The 19,653-nt window shown below is 42.1% G+C and overlaps 1 protein-coding gene across 1 annotated transcript; it reads right to left on the bottom strand.

The window, feature by feature from the left end:
• Nucleotides 1–10,799: 10,799 nt before the first annotated feature.
• LOC148028342 (uncharacterized) lies at nucleotides 10,800–15,206 on the bottom strand. The gene is made up of 5 exons (XM_087690162.1): nucleotides 13,988–15,206; nucleotides 13,825–13,886; nucleotides 12,238–13,731; nucleotides 11,926–12,151; nucleotides 10,800–11,821 (listed from the first exon to the last, which is right to left on the bottom strand). Exons 1-5 carry the CDS (start codon nucleotides 14,145–14,147, stop codon nucleotides 11,064–11,066), a joined length of 2,700 nt encoding a protein of 899 aa, XP_087546288.1. The 5' UTR covers nucleotides 14,148–15,206; the 3' UTR covers nucleotides 10,800–11,063.
• Between the last annotated feature and the right edge of the window lie 4,447 nt (nucleotides 15,207–19,653).

Here is a 19,653-nt window from a genome sequence, read left to right on the forward strand (position 1 = left end):
CTATGATGGGCGCCCGCCACTTGCAGTGTACAATGGCTGGGTAGTGCTAGTGTAGTAATACACGGATGGCTAGGCGGAGGCGCCTTTACCCCCAACAACCTCCCACTTAAAGGTGAATCTGCCCCAGTGAGAGAGAAAAAAGAAAAGATAGTACAACATGTACACATGTACAACAGGATGAGGAAAAAGACGTCATCTCATCCAATGCCCATCAATCTCCTAAGGAAGGCAAAGCGCACGGTAGTGAGGCTCTTCGTGAGCAAGTCTGCAGGATTCTGCTCAGTCGGAATCTTGACAAGGTCAATAGACATGTCCTCAACGACCTCGCAAATGAAGTGATACCTCACCTCAATATGTTTTGTCTTTGCATGGAAGACCAGATTCTTGGCCAACTGAATGGCACTCATAGAATCCGAATGTAGTGTAGGCATAGCATCTGTCGTCATACCAAGGTCTACAATCAAACGACCTAATTAGATAGCCTCCTTGCAAGCCTCTGTGGCTGTAATATACTCGGCCTTTGTAGTGGAAAGAGCCATACACTTCTGTGCCCTAGACATCCAAGAGATAGCCCCTCCAACATAAGTGAACACATAGCCAGAAATGGACTTCCTACATCTCCCGCATAATCAGAGTCAGTGTACCCCACGACCCCTGTATCCTAGCTGCCATAACAAAGACACATATCTGTTGTGCCCTTCAGGTACCTCATGATACCCTTCACGGCATCCCAATGTTTCTTGCCATTTGTAGCCATATAACATGCCACAACCCCAACTGCAAAAGCAATATGTGGATGGGTAGCTATCATGGTATACATAAGACTGCCCATGGCTGATGCATAGGGAATCTTGGCCATCTCAGTCCTCTGCTCATCTATCTGCGGACAATCGGCCTATGAAACCTTCACATGAGAAGGTAATGGACAGCGAATAGGCTTAACATCCTGCATGCGGAAGTGCTCAAGGATTTTATGAATGTACTCCATCTATGACAGATAGAGTAGTCTCTTAGATCTCTCACGCGTAATGCGCATACCAAATATATGAGAGGCATGTCCCAGATCTTTCATCTCAAAGTTATTCTTGAGCTTAGCCTTAAGAGCATCTAGCTCCTCATAAGCTATCTCTGTTAAAAGCATATCATCCACATAGAGTACCAAAATTAGTAAAGAACCATCACGAGCTTTCTTCATGTACAAGCACGGATCCATAGCACTGCGGCTGTAGCCTTGTGACTACATGAATGCATCAAACTTATGGCACCATTCCCTAGGTGTCTGCTTCGATCCATATAGACTCTTGTTTAGCTTGCACACTAGGTGTTCCCTGCCAGGGTCTACAAAGCCCTTAGGCTACTCCATGTAAATCTCATCATGCAAGTCCCCTTGTAAAAAGGTCGTCTTGATATCTATCTGGTACAAGTCCTAGTCAAGCTGTGCAACCAAGGTCAAGACTAAGCGTAGGGTGGTCATCTTGACCACAGGAGAAAAGACTTCATCAAAGTCAACACCATGCTCCTACTTAAAACCCTTAGCAACCAATCGAGCCTTGTATGCCGGCTTGGGGTGTCCAGGGGTACTTTTCAGCTTGTACACCTACTTGCATGGCAAAGCCTTCTTACCCTAAGGCAAGGAAACCAAATCCCAAGTCTGATTCTTATGCAATGAGTCAAGCTCAGACTACATAGCCCTCTCCCAAGAGTGACAATCACCCCTATGCATAGTCTCATCATATGTGAGAGACTCTCTTGCATCTATAACCAGTACATAATCTATAGTAGGCGCAAAACGGTCAGGAGATCATCTATCTCTAGTAGAACGCCTCAACCCAGGCTTTGCTGCCTGACTGGCATCCTGTCTAACATCTGAGCCATGAGCATCAAGTGATGCTGCACGCTGTCTAGCTGGCGGTGGAAGGAGCAAGCTGAACGAGAGCAGGTGGCTCCTCCTGAAAGCTAACTCTATGTACCTCAATCACTTTCTCAGGCTACATATGCATTTTGTCCTCATGAAAGATGACATCATGGCTGCGGATCACTTTTCACACCTGCGGATCCCATAGACGGTAACCCATCTCTCCTACATCTCCATAGCCAATGAAAATGCATTTGACACTTTTAGGATCCATCTTATTGCGTTTGTCCTTGGGCATATGGCAGAATGCCTCACATCCAAAGACACGCAAATGATCATAAGAGGGAGGGGCATGTCCATACCTCCTCTGCAACCTGAAATTCAATGCCACTGCTAGGCGACCTGTTAATGAGATGCACTGCAATAGTAACTACCTCAGCCCAAAAGTGGTGCAGTAAGCCAGCTTGGCTAAGCATGCTATTAACCCTTTCCTGAATGGTCCTATTCATGGGTTCAGCCATACCATTCTGGGGTGGGATGTAAGAGCCGGCGGTCAATACCCCGCTCATCACAAAACTGCTCAAAAGCACGTGATACATACTCACCCCCATTATCTGACCTTAGGCATTTTAGCCTTTTCCCAAACTGGTTCTCTGCTAATGCAAGCCAACGTTGAAATGTGTCTAAGACATCGGATTTTCTCTTGATGGGATAAGCCCAAACCTTACGTGAGTAATCATCTATGAAAGTAACAAAATACTTTGCCCCACCTAGATTGACAGGGCATGGGCCCACATACATCTGAGTGCACAAGAGCCAAGGGCTCACCCATGCGTCTTTTACCAAACTTTTTATGCATATTTCTAGTCTGTCTACCATATAAACAATGATCACAAGAATCAAAATGCAAAGAGTCAAAAGGCAAAAGATACTGCAAAGCACGGAGCATTGTCATTCCTTTAAGGGACATATGCCCCAAACAAGCATGCCAAAGGGATACATGGAAAATAGAACCCACAGACAAAATATGATCCAATGTAGCTCCAGATACAAGTAAGTGATAGAGGCTGCTAGACTTGGCACTTCTTACAAGCACAAGCCTGCCACGAGTAATCTTCCATGCAAAGTCTCCAAAAGACACAAAGTTCCCTGCATCATCAAGCTGTCCAGCTGACATAATGCTGTGAGTCAATGCAAGTACATGGCGTACATCATGCAAAACAAAAGAACTGCCATAAGGAAATTGCAGCCTAATATCTCCAATGCCCACAATGTCAAGAGACCTGTCATCACCAAGACGCACAGAACCAGAGATGGTACGGTAGGTATGAAACTAATCTCTACAGGGTGTCTGACGCACCTGAATCCAAGAGCTAGCACTACGCATACATAGAATGTATCTCAGAAGCCTGTAAGGCATCACATGAAGAAGCTGCAAGTATGTAATCGTTATCTGAATCAAGGGTCTGCATGACATTAACCTCTTCTATCTTCACAATGGACTTTGCAGGTACAATACTACTCTCAGAAGACTTTTTTTGCACTTTCTCTTTTCCCTTTTCCTTGTGTTTATCATCGCGCATCTTATTGCACTGCAGCCTAATATGTCCTACTTTCCCACAATAATGACATGTAAGATCAGACTTCCGTCTACGGGACTTACTGCGACCACATGACTTAAACCTGGACATTTGAGAGTCCCTACCCTTATGATCATTATCATGCGTGCCATGTCTGCCACCTCTAATGGTCAATGCATGTGAAGAGCGGGAAGCATCATTATTTCTCTTGTTGATTTCCTCAATCAATAAAGCACTCTCAACATCTTTGATTTTCAGCTCATCAAGCTTGTTCGTGCATATGGCAGTACGAAAGATATCCCATAATTCAAGCAAGGTGCCAAGCAGAAAGAACAGGTGCAAGACGTCTTTGAACTCAATACCCTGTGGCAACAGATTCTTCATGATGGCATGAAACTGACTGAAATTAGATGATAGGGATGTCCCCTCCTTCATGCGAAGGTCCATTAATTGCTTCAGCCAATACATCTGTGACACAGGACTCTGCTACGCATAGAGCTCCTGAATCTTCTCCCATAAATCCCATGCACTCTAATTTTCATCTTCAACAACATTATGATGGACCTCTTCTGAGAGTGACAAAATAATGGTAGACTTGCATAGCTCATCAACTTCCATCCAAACATCATCATCCATATCCTTGGGTTTAACACCCTTGAAATGCAAGGGTTTAACCTACAACTTCTGCACCAAAACCTGCCATATTTGGGACTTTCAATACCCATAGTTGGTACCATCCAACTTGGCAATGTTAAAGAGAGTTGTGTCTTTCAAATGACCAGCCATACTATCCCAAATCAATGCAAATAGGAAAAATTGCAGGTTGTTGTAATTAACAAAAAATGCACTAAAACCACTACTAAAACTGGCAAAAAGAGTGGATATCACCAAGAGAAGTACCTGTCCACCAAATATGACCAAGATAACATCAAATAGTAAGCATTACCCTCATAGAAGTGCTCAAAATCTGTAGATTTCAACTTGCTGTAATAAATGATAATAGTATGTAAAACTGTCCCAAAGTGAAGCAATCACTAATACATATGTCACTACAACTTCCAGGTAGCAAGATACATCCAACAGTGAGTGTCAAGGGGCAAGAAGATACCAAGAAACCAATAACCTATCAGGCAAGAGACATCTCATAGGTCTAGAAGTCATGCATGTAATTGGTCCCGAGGTAAGAGAAGAGACCAAGCACAAGCACAATTGATATAGCAAGAAGCTCAATGCATGACCATCCAAGATGCATACAAAACTGACAAACCTGTGACAGAGATAGGTTCCTGTCCCAATAGGCGTATCAAATCAGCCCACTACAGACTAACTACAGACATAAAGCTCTCAAGAGAGCAAATGCATGTAACTGTCCCACAAGCTCAAGCTCAACTGTAAGTAAGACTTTGTGTATATCCGAATATACCAAGAGGTTCAACTGGAAGTAAAGTCAAATGCAAAGAGAGTAAGCAACGCTCTAATACATCGAATACATAGCATCAGACATGCCAAATCGTAGTAGGGTACATCTAGATCATAAATCCCAAGCTATCTCAGACCCGTAAAACATAAGCCTGAAAGCATTCAAAGAGCATGTAATTGACAACCAAATGTAATGCCGAGTAGGTCCAAAATGCTCAAATACATTTGAAGACGAAGCTCCAAGTAACTGTCAAGCATGGGCAAACCAAGTGGCATCCATATATGACCAAAGCATAAATGCAAGAAGCCTAAATGTCAAGCAGTGACAATAGGCATAAACTAGTCCCAAGCATGCCAACTGAAGCCAAATGCTAATGAATGATGACCAAGGCAGAGCCTATTCCAAGCTCAAAAGAATTTCAGAACCAAAAAGAAGCATTTGGAAATCTCCAAATACATCAGTATGATCATTCAAACCTCTAGTAAGCACTGCGTATCCAAGAACCAATGCATACACCAAGTAAATGAGCTTTAGTCCATTGTATTACAACAGCATATTTACTGTTAAATGAAGCTCAATCGGTGCCCAAATCTGCTCCAAATCAGTCCCAAAGCATAGACATAGCATCCCATAACATCCGAGCATTAGCGAACATCAATAGGCATCAAACGGGCAATACCAAGAAGCATCAAATAGTAAATGTCAAGTGCTTCCATGTTTTGACAGTCCTGGGACTGTGTATACAGCAATGGCTGAAGGGGGGAAGCACTCGAATCAATCACTGGGAGCCAAGACTTGATGCTGGGGAGTCCAAAAATGATCAGGAAGGTTGCCAAGAGTGGCGAACGCCGGGGAAGAAGCAAAAAATGTCAAAAATAGATCTGCCCAGCCCCCTAAAAATGCACTGCATTTTGCACTAGCTGTTCCTAGGGCCTGGGGGGTCTTCAACAGTGCTCAAAAGCACTTAGCAATGTCGAGGGGGCTCCAATGCTGCCTTGGAAGGTGCCAATGAAGGTCCGGAAGCTCAGGGAGGAGGTGGGAGATCAAAACATACCTGCAAATGAAGGTGCCATGGCTGCCATTGAAGCTTGGGTTGAAGCTCTTCAAATCCGGGCTAAAGAGAATGCCGGGCAAGCTCCAATGCCTTTGCTCTGATACCAATTGAAAGGGAAGTGGAACTCAGGAGGAAAAAGCTTGGCGGTGAGAGCTATGGCAGATGGAGAGCAAGAGCAAGAGAGAGAGTGAAACTCAAAGTGGGAACTCCAATAATCACAAGGTGTGGCTGGGCCTTCCTTTATTCAAACTGTCACTAAAAGAATAAAGAATAAGTGACTGTGACAGGCGCCCGCCACTTGCAGTGTGCAGTGGCGGGTACTGTCAATGTAGTAATACACGGGCAGTTAGGCGGAGGCGCCTTTACCCCCAACATGTCACATGTGTACACTCGTACAACAAGTCACAAATCATGCAACAATTCTACAAAATCCACAATAAATAAAGTAAAAATAATCCTATTTTCATAGTTAATTTTGATAAAATATTATAAATATCATGATTCCATAACACCTACTTGCTGCCTTGATTAATCCTTAGGGCCACTCCTCCTACAAGCAATGATGTATATCTGCTAAGAATGAGTAATGTTTATAGTGATGTCTAGTTGCTTATAAAGGAGATGGAAATTATTTTGGTTAATAGGCAAACTGGTGATCACTAAGAGCTAGTTTTTTAGAAGAAAGGGTATACTTGTGGGATAATGAGGATAAATAGGCTTTTGATATTAAGACAAATGAGATAGGGATTGACATAATGAGGATGACATGAAAATAACTATGATATTTAATCAAGGAGAAGAAAATGATATTGACAATTGGTAAGCACACTCAAAGCTAAGCTGATGAGCAACATAGCAACTCAAGAAGTGGACAGACAGGAGATTGTATCTTGATAGCAAAATGCATGGCCTCTTTGGGGCAAAGGCTAATGGCGAATAGCATGGTAGCCTTAATGTCTTGGTGGTTGGATGAACACCTTTAATTCACTAGGGGGTCGTTCTCTTAAGGGTCCCCTTGCCATACGATTAACAGATGGCCAATCATTGCCATGTACGTAAGTAGAGGGTAGTGTCCAATACGCACTCCCATGCATAAAATGGGGGTACCAACCAACTCCCTTTTTAAAATTCTAATAATAATAACTTATATTATTGGAGCCTTAGGCAAAAGTGGATCTTCCTCGTCTCAAAATGAAGATTTTTACCAAAGCCCTAATTTCTATATGCAATTGATCAATTGCAAGGTTTGCATGTATTAGAATTTAAGTAATATTAGTGGTAGAATTCTCTTTAGCGTTGTAATTGAAGAGAAATTTTGAAAGCACAGATTGCACTCAACAAAATCAAGAGAATTCAACTCAAGGAGACCATAAGTTTTGATAAATGAGTTGTATACATATTATCCTCTCTTGATAAAGGAATCAAGATGTTCTAATGGTGCTCTAGTCTAACCTCCATGCATTAACATAATTCCTTAAGTTGTAAGTTGGTTTGATACCATGTGTGATAGACCCAACCTATCAGGACTACAAATCCATTAGTAGTGCCTATGAAATTTGTTAAGTAACTAGACTACCTTCAAACAAGGAAATTGAATTAATTGGTCCTTGACATCCCTAAAGTGCTCATACATGTAAGATTTGGTTCCAATCAAATACCTTTTATTAACAGCATTTTGGATTTGTTTTGTTACGGTTCGTAAGGACTTGTGGGCTTACTAAACCCTTGTCTTAATATTAGTATTCTAATCCTCTTATTAACTCTTTTTCTATTCTCACACTTCTGTTAATTTGACTGCCATTCTACTAGATTATATACTGAAGGTCGTGACTAGATATTAGTTTGGTTAAGGTGTCCTTGTGAGTTCTAGACCTGGGTTAGTATATTAGTTTAAGGCTTTCTAACTATCCATACGTCCATAATATCTTCTGAGGATTATCCTTAGTATCTCCAATTGAGGCACACCCCCTTTTAGACTTGCATTGGCATTTTACCTCAAGTTTATTTAGAATCAAATTTGCAATTTTAAGTCACCTAATGAGTTTGGGGTTCTAGTAGACTTGCTATTTCTTATCATTTTCATAAGGAGGCTAAGAGATTCTGATATTACCTTAAGGTTTTCCTCCTAGAAGGACTATAGTTCCCATAGGGTTGTGTGTCATATTGACCTTGGTAAACTTTCCCCTGTAGTTTTCATAAGGAGGCTTAGAGATTTTGATATTACCTTAATGTTTTCCTCCTAGCAAGACTATAGTTCCCCTAGGGTTGTGTGTCATTGACCTTGGTAAACTTTCCCTTGTTATGGAATCTACTTGGATTAATATACTTGTCTTAGGGTGTTATAATAGTTGAATCCATTATAGGCATCTCTTGATCTATCCTAGTGGCCTTCCAATGGCAACCAAGTATTTGAGTGTCTTTGTGATGTTCTTGATAGTGTAATCCTTTTTTAGTCAAATATAAATTATTCTCTATCTTATTGATTTGGGGATTATCATAATACACCTAATCTAGTTAAGGATCCTAATATTCAAACATTAAGGCTATTCATTAATTGCAAGTTTAATACTACAAGAAAAGATCCTAGATTCCTAAATTTGATGATAACACTATGGATCTATGGTTGGACAAGGTGGTAGTCCATGCCGAGCCCAAATCACACACTTAATTGATGCAATATGGAATATTCTTTGTGCACCTTCTATTTGCCACTTCAATCATGGCTCCTTCACACACAAACAATGGAAGATGGCTACTACAAGTTAACCACCTTTGGTGATGTCTAGTTGCTTATAAAGAAGGTGGCAATTACTTGGGTTAATTAAAAGAAGGGTGATTATTAAGGGTAAGTTTGTGGAAAGAAAATTATTGGTTAATGAGGGTAAATAGGCTATGGTACTAAGACAAACAATTTAATGATAATGGTAGTGAAGATGCTAAGGCAATGACTATGGCATCCAATTGGGAAAAAAAGACTAACATTGATCATTGGCAAGTGCAATCAACCAAATTTGAGGAGCAATGCAACACCCTAGAAAGTGCTTGAATTGGAGACATGGCTTCGCAGTGGGCACATGGCTTAAGATCTCTCTCTCTCTCTCTCTCACAACAAAGGCTGATGGCAAATTCATTCTTAGAGCATCTCTTGGAAAATATTGATCTCTTGGTTTAAAAGAAGGCCTTAAAGATTTGCCTCTTCTTGATGGTCCCACTTTTAGCTCTCATATGTTTGTCAATGATAATGTGAACATTATCAAAGATGAAGATGATAGTGTTGCTACTCTTCACCAACTCTACAACGAATCTTGTATTGTCTAAAGGTCCAAAATTAGCTTAGATAAAGTTTGAGGTCCCCAAATTCATTGACAAAAACAATGATCTCTTAGGATGAATCTTTCTAAAATCGAACCTAGAAAGGTGCTCAAATATTTAGGGTGTAGAGTTTCTACCTTTTTCCCTTGTGTAATCTACTTGGGAAATCATGAAGCTATTTAGGGGTTTTCCTTGGTGTAAGGAAGATAAAGAATAACAACATTCAATAAGTTGGGAACTATGTCATATCTGTAAAGGTGAAGATTGGAGCCTTCAACTCCATAGAAGAGATTTAGACTTGATTTTTAATGGTTGCCAAAATCATATTCATCTTAGCTTTGGATTGTGATATTGCATGGGCCTAGATTGAGTATTTCCCCTATGCAGATCTACATGGTGTTTGAGTCAATTGGTGGAACATGATTATGTTTTAACCTCAATCTCAAAATTAAGCTATCTTCAACTTCAAATAACATAGTTAATGCTTGGAATTATTTGTTGTCTAAGACAAAAGGCTAAGGAACCCTATTAAGGGAAATGCATGTCTACAATCATCTATTTGGTTCAACACTTGCCTGTTTTAGAGTAGACTACTTTGGCCTAGTTTGAATTCAAAGCTCTCCTCCATGATAGGAATTATTTTATTGGTAGAATGTTTGGGATTCCAAATGGTTGAATTGGTTGGCTATAAAAAATATAGTGGATAGGTTTGATGTGAATACAAAAGAAAGTTAAGTGGAAAAATCATACATTAAGGATAGCCAAAGAGAATTGGCTCTCCTCTCCCAACTTTTCTATAGGCTTCAATTAGACACGTTATGTGGTGAAGGGAAGCCTTCTCTATGTGGTGAAGGGCATCCTTCTCGCCAAGGTCAAATTCAAATAGTCTACTAGCAAGGGTACTTGTTGCATTTAATATTTAGTAGGAATTCTAGAAGAAAACAAATTTGCCATTCTTTATAAGGATGATTGTTTCCTTTGCTAAATTAAAATATTTTGGAAGATTGTGGCACCAAAGCTTCTTATGAGGGACCATAAATGGCCCTTAGTTTCTCCTGTGTTTTCTATTCAATATTCCAAAGTTGAGACTATTTCCTACCATGTTGGGAAAACTGCAAAAGCTCAAAGCCATTTGGAAGAACGTTCAAGGTTGGATTTCATGATAGTTACTTGGAAACAATCTAATGGCAGTTGGAATAAGAATCCTACCTTTGTGCCTTTTTGGAACATCACAAGAATTCGTCGTAGTGTACACTTAGAAGGCTAAGAATCACTTGATGTTTAGGGCAGTCTCTTGGGCTAATGGCCATGGTCAATCCTAGTGACCATTTATGCCTAATGGCTCTTCGGTGAGGACAGCGCTGCATCATGTTTTTAAGACCATTTATGCCTAATGGCTCTTCGGTGAGGACATCATGTTTTTAATACTTTTCCATCTGATATGCTAGCGCATTTTCAGAAAGTATTGGAGCGAGGACGACAAGACTCGAGTTAATCATCTGAAAGCATTTACGAGACTAGATTCCTAGAATGAACCACGGTGAAGAATGCACATTAAGAAGCAGAGTACTTCTAAACTGTCAGAAGTTGTGAAAGGGAGCTGTGGTCAGTATTGCCGCGATACAGATTCGCTTCGGTGACTGCATAGTGCAAGCTTAGGACTCGTGAGAAACGAAAACCTGTTTTATGAACTTTTTCCTTTTTAATGGGGTGTTCTTTTGCTTCTTCCTTCTGTTAGGTTTAACATATTGTACACAGTACATGATGTTTACTTGGAGGGAGTGGGGCGGAGCATTTAGCTCAACGAGTGTGAGTTGAGCGAAACATGCGCCAGGATTCTATCTAGATTTGGCCTTTGAGATCAAATGCGAGCTCCTTCAGGAGGTGGTCAATGAGATAGCTCTCTATCTCCACGACCAGCTCGTCACTCTCCATGCTAAAATCTCGCCAGCTTTGATCTCTACTTCTGATGTCCGCGACCATGAGGTCACCCACCAGGCTGGGCACGTGGCAGCAAGAGGGCTGTTCCAGCTGTTGCCGCACCTCTGTGGGAGCCGTAATCCAAGCTGTTTGGGACTTTACCACTGCCGCATGATCAGGATCATGGTGTGGCAAACAGAGTGGGGATGATGCTTCAGCAGACTCAGTGCTTGTGCTATGATCCAAAAAGAAGAAGAAAACCCCGTCCCCGGCCGGACCCAAGGATCCGTGTTTTTGGACAGCTGCAGAAGAGCGCTTCCAAGCTCTGGACTGTGGTTCTTGTTGTAAGCGTAGGTATAGATCCTCAGCATTATTTGCCCTTCCTTCAAAACAGCAAAAGGAATCGTCATTCTTGTCCCATTCTTCGGCTTCCGGCACTGACAAGCAATTGCCTTTCTCCAGTAGTCTGCAGTGATAGTCGCCAACTCTGTCATCCAGAAAAGCTTCAGGAGCTTGCTCTTGACCTTTAGAAATGGGAATGTGCACAGCATCTCGAACGTCGTTTTCATCTTCTTCCTCCAGCTCCTCGCACTCATCAGCGTACTTCATTAAGGTTTCAAGATCCATTTGAGCAAGGAGCTCAAATCGCCGTACATTCTCGAGTAAATGCTGCCTGGATTCTGCACGTCGCAATTCAAATGGATTAAAACAGGATTAGACAGACTGAATATATGTATCTAGCTGATGGAAACCAATAAAATGCTAGTACTGCTAGTCCAGTTACCTTCAAAGCTGGAAAAGGACTTGTGGCCATTAGTAGGAGGAGAGTCTTCCTCCGAGTTGAAAGCTGCATCTAGAACGGATACAGGGCTGAACTGCTGGCATTCATCCACGCAGGTGCAATCGTTCGTGTCGGTATGTGCCTGATCAATAACAGTTCCCTTGTCGAAAACTCTCCGAAGGAAAGGCGGACTTTTCACAGCTGTGAGGAGCGCGTCTGGTTCCGAATCCTGAATACAATAGCCATAAATCAAACAATTTTACAATCGCTACTAGAGAAGAACATTTGGAAACCAGTAGAATAGAAAACGCTTACCACGTCGCAACGTTGATCCTTCCGAACTTCAAGGACTTGCTTGGCCTCCATGCAGGTCTCCTTTTGCTCCCACCAGCTAAAATTACAGATCCTCAAAGTTCGAAGCTTCTGTTCGGTCGATGACTGGTCGCATGCGTCTACTGCTGCTGACTGACGAATATGTGCGTTCGCCTTCGATAGGTCTTCCTCCCTCACTGGACACTCCGAAATTTCTCGTCCAAGTGCTCTGGAATATGGAGCGCTCAATAGAAGACATCCATAAAGGCTGGTTGTTCTGCTGGCTTTATTTGTCAGCTCGACATCATCAGGGGGAAGTTGTCCATCATGAATGGACATGCGATCAGTATCACATGGCAAGTGCGACAAACGGGGAAGTCTTGAGGGAGACCCTTCAGCTTCTCCACCTGCGACCCGGATAGAATCGTGTATTGCTGCTGGGAAGTTGCTATCATTGTCGGTCGCTGCTACAGCAAGCGGTTCCTGAATGCAACTGCTGCGACCGTCGCCTACAGTAGAGGGCCCATCAGCCTTTACGCCATCTTTCTGCTGGTCCTTCCGTCGACCGGAAACGTTGAATGCTAAGGCCTTCCCCGAACAGGTACTCTGCGAGGCGTACTCCTTCTCCAGTCTTTCTGCAAGCTCCCTTTCAAAGTCGAGAGAGCACTGCGTGGATGCAAAATTGGTAGAGCGTGCCTTTGAGGCACTGCGCTTGGTCTTCGGCATTGCACCAGAAGAAAGTGGATTTTCAATTCTTGAAGGTGATGACTTGTTCCTCGGTCCTCCACCATCGATCTTGTTGAGATCTTTGAGTACAGAAGTGGAATTGAGTAACTTCTCGCTGAGTTTTCCTCCATTACTGCTGTTGGCAAGCTTGAACTCTGCTTTGATGCTATCCAGCTCCAATAGGAGACATCGAGCAGTGGCGGCTTGCTTACTTGACCGTCGGCTGCTGCCTTCCAAAATCTTCACGGCTGCTTCCATCAACAAGGCTTTCTTGTTGGGGCTTTTCAACGGGCTCTTGTTTGCTGATGACGATGCGGCTCTGGAAGCTGCACTCTTGGCAAGCGCTTTCATGGTGCCGAACTGTTGAGAGGATGGCATCGCGACTATGCTTTCGACAGGACCCCTCGGATACGCAGCAGCCTCTTGGCGGCTCTCATCCGCAGCTGAAGTGCTCAAGCAGGCCGTCAGCGTCATAGAGGCAGGCCCTGCGGATTGTGCCGATGAGAGCTTTTCGGTAGTTGCTGATTTGCTCCGATTTTTTGACCTTGAAGCACGCTTGCCTTCGTAACTGACAATCTCTTTCCTTCTAACGGGGTGTTTCTTCTCATGTATCACATCTTGTAGCACAAAAGGCTCCTGCTTCACATATAAAAGCTGCCGAAGCTCCGTCGGCGAGTTATGAGAAGACGCACCCGACTTGCCTTTGATACTTGCTAGGTCAGCCATGGACGCCTCTATTGAGGATATGCAATCAGCAACCTGACCTTTCCTCTGTCGTCAGAAGAACAAGACCTGTCCTTGTCAGCAAACACATGCTATATGGGCAGATTCTGAATGTTATTCACGTTAAGTATGGAGCCTTACCGATTTGTTTATTGCAATACGGCCATTGCCAGCATCTCTACGGCACGGAATGTTGGAAACCTCTGTTGTAAACAAGGCAGACCAGACGAAAAAGGATCAATACATATTGAACGTTCAGGCTTTACAGATAAAAGCGCGGAAATATACAAAATTACTGGCTTACCAGGTGGAAGAAGTGTGGTAGCTAAAGACTTGCTTCCAAGAACGCGGTTCCAGTCGAAGAGCTGCGAGAAAGCTCCCATGCACGCACCTAGTTTGAGTCCCTGTCGATTCCTCGACGAGAAGGGCGCAGCCTCCCTATTGCTGGACTTGACAATGTCCATAGTCCGAACACTAATAGGTTTGCAGCAATCGTAGCAGGTTGCTAATGGCTTCGAGGACTCTCACAAGTCTCAGAAATAGTCCCAAGTGCAGATGGTAATTCTATATTTGTGAGCGTGGAAGGCTTTTAGTCGAGACGGAGAAATGGAGATGGAATTACTATCCTTACAGGCATGAAAGGCTCTTCTAAGCTAAGCCACTTCGATCGAAAAGGAGAAAAGGGCGAAGGCTGTGCAACAAGCTCACAAATACCTACACAAGGGGAGCCTGATCAAGGAGAAGAGGCAGCCGTACCCGAGCAAGGTTTGAAATTGAAATGGCGCTCCGGTCAGCGCACCGAGAATGACCTTTTGCCATCTGTGGTGGTCATCATCATCACAGCAAAAGATCAGACGCCGGGGGGACCAATTTCATAGGAGCTGGAGCAGCAGCACGCCTCTGCACGTCCGGTTGAGATAGGTGGGGGGGAGGGGAATGATGGCATGGAAGGCTGGAAGATTGTGTGCAGGCTATGGACTCTGGATATGAGTTAAAGAGAGAGAGAGAGAGAGAGAGAGAGAGAGAGAGAGAGAGCAGTCGTTGGAGATTGAGCCCCTCTGCAGGCAGAGTCCGATATGTGTGTGGTACAAAGAAAGCACAAGCTGTCTCGTTGTTTGCGTGCAGTAGACGAAGAAGCTGACTGCTGGCTATATGCGAAAGGAATTTGAATTGATTTTGCGAGCTCTCTCTCTTCTTTTTTCGTATGGTGGGAGGGGGGCGCTGCTGGCAAAGACTTTTGCGAGAAATCTTAATCAATCCATCCTTGTCTCCTGCTGCTTTTCCCCATCTAAGGTCTCTATGCGGGGGACGTGCAGCAACCTTCATTTTCTTTTCTTTTCTGCAATTCTGATAGCATGCATGAATGAATGATCCGAGCTTGAGAGGGGGGTGGTGGCAGGTGCATTTTTTTGAACGAAGGAGGAGCGTGTGCTTGAGATCTCTCTCACGGGCGAGGAGCTATCATCTCAGCTGGCCATGGGCACAAGGAAAAAGGAGACACAGACGAACCCTAGCAGGAAATTGCAGTTGTACATTTAAAACAGAACCGGATTTCTTTTACTTCAAAATGAATCCCTCACACGATTTACCATGATTCGCTCTCTGCATTATCCAACACTCACCCCAGAGGCCCGCCATCACACGCACCATTCTCGAATCCACCCCGGCCAACCTTTATAAATAATTATTTATTAAATTAACGACCTCACACGAATCCCCCACCCCAAATTTTATGTGAAACCCATTAGAGAATTATTTTACGTACGAGGCCCAGCTATCTATTTATAGCGATATCGGTAAACCGCCCCGTTTTATTTAGTGATAGTTATTAATCATATAAGTGTTTGCCTGATTCCTGGATCCTGATCCACTAACAACGGTTCGAGCTTTGTGCCCTAATCTAGGCATGGATCGACAAACCTGCTGCGCGCGATCTTGCTCTAATAAAGCTGCTCACAGGCCACCCGCACGATGGCCTACAATACACGCGCGCGTTCACACGCAACAGTAGATGGCCCATTCAGGCCTTTGCCATTTATGGTTCGGAGCGTGGACCACTTTACTAAAGGGTTACGGGAGTCAGCAATAGTGTTCACAAAAACCGACGTTTGGTGTACAGCAAATTGTTTGTTGGATTTCAAAAACAAACCCTCGCCATGTCGGGGACAGATTTTTAATCTCAAATTTTTAGACCCATTAAGATTTTTAATCTCAAATTTGTAGACTCATTATAATTATGGTATTATCAAAAAGTTGTAAAATATAAGGAAAAACCTTGGACTCGTCAAGGTTGATGGCTTTTGTTTCAACTCCTAGATATGTTTTCGGTGAACAATTAAGCAAAGGATATTGATGATTTAGACCATCCAAAAGACACTCAAGGACATCCATGGCCCAAAAGATGGTCAACAACCATCAACAAATTTGAAAAGGCGTGGGCCTCAAGGAGAACATGATAGAGAGTTTGGGCCACTATCCATGCTCAACATCAATAAAAGCCCAGGTTTACTATATACTTTTAGGCAAGTTGAATTTGCACCACATGCTATTGCAAGGTAATTCAGAAACCCAACAATGTAGTAGCTACCAATGAATTCACAGTTCTTTTAGGTCAAGTCCATCCATCGCATAGGGTAGGTAATAAATAAATCATTGTCTCAACACTAGCTAGGGCTAATAACGAAACAAATGTGAATGCTTTTAAACAAAGTGTGGTTGGGCTAGTGGTTTGTAGTGGGCAACATGGTAGGTGTCTAGTGTACTAATACGAGTTCAAATGATTGTGTCATCATTAGATCTTGTATGCGCTAAACACAACCTTTATTTGTCTTCAATATGAAGGCCAAAATTTTCCTATGCGTTTCAAAAATGTGATGTGTTAATGCATCAAATTTGTTTTGTTCATGGGCTTTCACAAGGCAACCATTAGCAAAGGAAGAAAGTACCAATTTTTCATATTTGTCGAGAGATCAAAGCATTGCCTCTTGTTTGTTCAACTATGGCCCCTCTACCCTAGTATGAGGGGCCACTTTGAGCCTCAATCTATCCAAGTGTTTAGAGGTTGAAGGTTTGACCATAGCACCTTTGCTCTCTCTCTCTCTCTCTCTCTCTCTCTCTCTCTCTCTCTCTCTCTCTCTCTCTCTCTCTCTCTCTCTCTCTCTCCACATGTATGTGGCTTACTTGGCCCAACCCGTGAATGTAAAACCAAAGTTTTATTTGGTTACACCATGGGTTTTACTATGTTCTCCATAGCTTGGAAGACTTCTTTGAGGTCAAGTCATACAAACACAAAATCGTTGTTCTTAGATGGTTGCAACAAGTATTGTATGAGTTTTTAGAAGCTTAGCTTATTTGTAACATTAATCTCTCTCTCTCTCTCTCTCTCTCTCTCTCTCTCTCTCTCTCTCTCTCTCTCTCTCTCTCTCTCTCTCTCCACATGTATGTGGCTTACTTGGCCCAACCCGTGAATGTAAAACCAAAGTTTTATTTGGTTACACCATGGGTTTTACTATGTTCTCCATAGCTTGGAAGACTTCTTTGAGGTCAAGTCATACAAACACAAAATCGTTGTTCTTAGATGGTTGCAACAAGTATTGTATGAGTTTTTAGAAGCTTAGCTTATTTGTAACATTAATCTCTCTCTCTCTCTCTCTCTCTCTCTCTCTCTCTCTCTCTCTCTCTCTCTCTCTCTCTCTCTCTCTCTCTCTCTCTCTCTCTCTCTCTCTCTCTCTCTCTCTCTCTCTCTCTCTCTCTCTCTCTCTCTCTCTTGTTGAACCTCTTTGCAACAACTATTATGACTTTGCTACTTCTTCTTTTTGCTTTTATTTCATAAGAAGGGTTTCTTGAGATGAGGATTTTTAAAGCTATTTTCTAGGTACCTATCAAGCCTAATGCGGCCTAAGATACTTTAACCTCATTGGGAAGGGGTTTTAGCAAGCACTTGTTGGCTTTACAACATTGAGGAAATGGATCATCTCTTTTTCTATTAGATGCAAAGGCAACTTTATCCATGGTTTGCCATGGATTGCAAGGTTCTTCCCAAATGAAGTAGAACAATGGGAATATCCCATTTGAGTTTCGTTCTAAAATTTGATCTTTATCCTTGAATATGATATCAAAACATTGGTAGACACTCTCGACAAAGTTTTATATAACCCATTCTTGGCCTCAAACTATAAAAAGTGATAGGAAAGCATGTGTTATGTTGAGAGAGAAGAGTGGAGGCTCTTGATTTCATGCAGATTCAGAACAAGACAAGTATTATAAATCATCCATGAGATCTTCTCACCTTTGCTTGATGCATCCTACATCTTCCATGAATCAAGAAAGTTTGCAAGGAAGTGCCTCAAACAAGAAGAAGCTTTTGATTATGTAAAGAATCTTGATGCCCCAAAGGAGAAGACCCTTAATCATGACTCTTTGAAAATCATTGAGACTATTGACACTAGTAGAAAAGTAGTGAAAAGGGAAGGAGAATGTACATGGTTCTACTTGCAAAGAAAAACAAAAATGCTAACCTTTGGCTCCAAAGGATGTTAACAAACCAAGCATGCATGTGGATGCTGATGACGAGAGTGTTGATCCTAACGCCAATAATGCATAAAATATCAAAACCAAACAAATGAGTAGAATCAAGCCAAAGAATCTCTTAAACGTTCATTATTTGAAAAGATACGGGGAGAGAGAAAGCTTGACCTCTTGCAAGTCACACAGCACAGAGAGAATGCACACAAGATAGGAAATTGAAAACCCTAATCTTTCTTCTTCTTCTTCTTCTTCTTCTTCTCCACTATAACAGTCTACCAATAATAAAGAGAAAGTACATCATACATAATATACAAGTGTCCATATAATGTGAAGGCACTAACTAGCAAGGTGACTAGATAGCTATCCCGTAACTTAGGTAGGTAGACTAATTGATATCCACAGCTATAAAGTATCATTGAAAGCATATGTCAATGCAAGTACCAACCATGCCAATGATATGAATGCAGAAATGGTCATCCAAGTACATGAGTGTTAGCTTGAGTTGAGCTTGACATCTCAATGCTACTCTTCAAGCTCAATTCCATGACTTGTACTCTAAGATCCACTCTTTGATAAAATGGTAATGAATGTCAATGTGTGCACGAAACACTGAGGTTCTTTGCCAATTGTATGCTACTCGTGTTGTCACAATACTAATGGCAACTCTCTTGTCTATCTATATCCCCAAATCATCAAGTAGCTTTTGTAGCCAAGCTATCTCACATGACGCTCTTGTTAAATCCTTGCATCTCATGAAAATACCCAATGTTTATTTCCCAATGCACCTCATGTTAGTTTCTTAATTAAAAATATATGCCATGTATAATTTGGTTGAGGAAAAAGAATGATGCCAAGCAAGGTGGTAAGCCAAAAGAGAAACAACCCTCTCTTACCATAACAACATTATTGTACTCTGCCTTTGTACTCGATAGTGCAATACTAGACTATTTCTTACTACCTCAAGTCACAGCTCCACTCCTAAGGGAAAACTCGTAGTCACCACTAATAAACTTCATTTCCCAATTTGCATCAATATAACCAAAAAACTATAGTTTGCATCAATATAACCAAAAAACTATAGGACTAAATTAGCTTCAAAAAAGACGCCATAATCTGATGTGGCCTTAAGGTATCGTAAGATATGTCTCACCTTATCCAAATGAGGCTTGTGAGGCATCTGCATAAATTGACTCTCCACACCCACAACAACACTTAGCTTCACATTTTGATCCAATGGCATTGAATTTGGCTTACAATCAATCATACCATGCTTCATCAACATATTAAAGATGTATAACCATTGTGAGAACCATGTCCTCTTAGATGTCCTAATCATCTCAATGCTAAGAAAGTATTTCAGCTCTCCTAAATCTTTCATGTCAAATCTTTGCATAAGAAGATTCTTCACATGATCCACCTCTTGTATATCATCCCCCCTAGCAA

Source organism: Lygodium microphyllum, chromosome 12 (genome assembly GCF_053477565.2).
Source record: "Lygodium microphyllum isolate KBCC chromosome 12, Lygodium_microphyllum_v1.1.10, whole genome shotgun sequence".
NCBI lineage: Eukaryota > Viridiplantae > Streptophyta > Polypodiopsida > Schizaeales > Lygodiaceae > Lygodium > Lygodium microphyllum.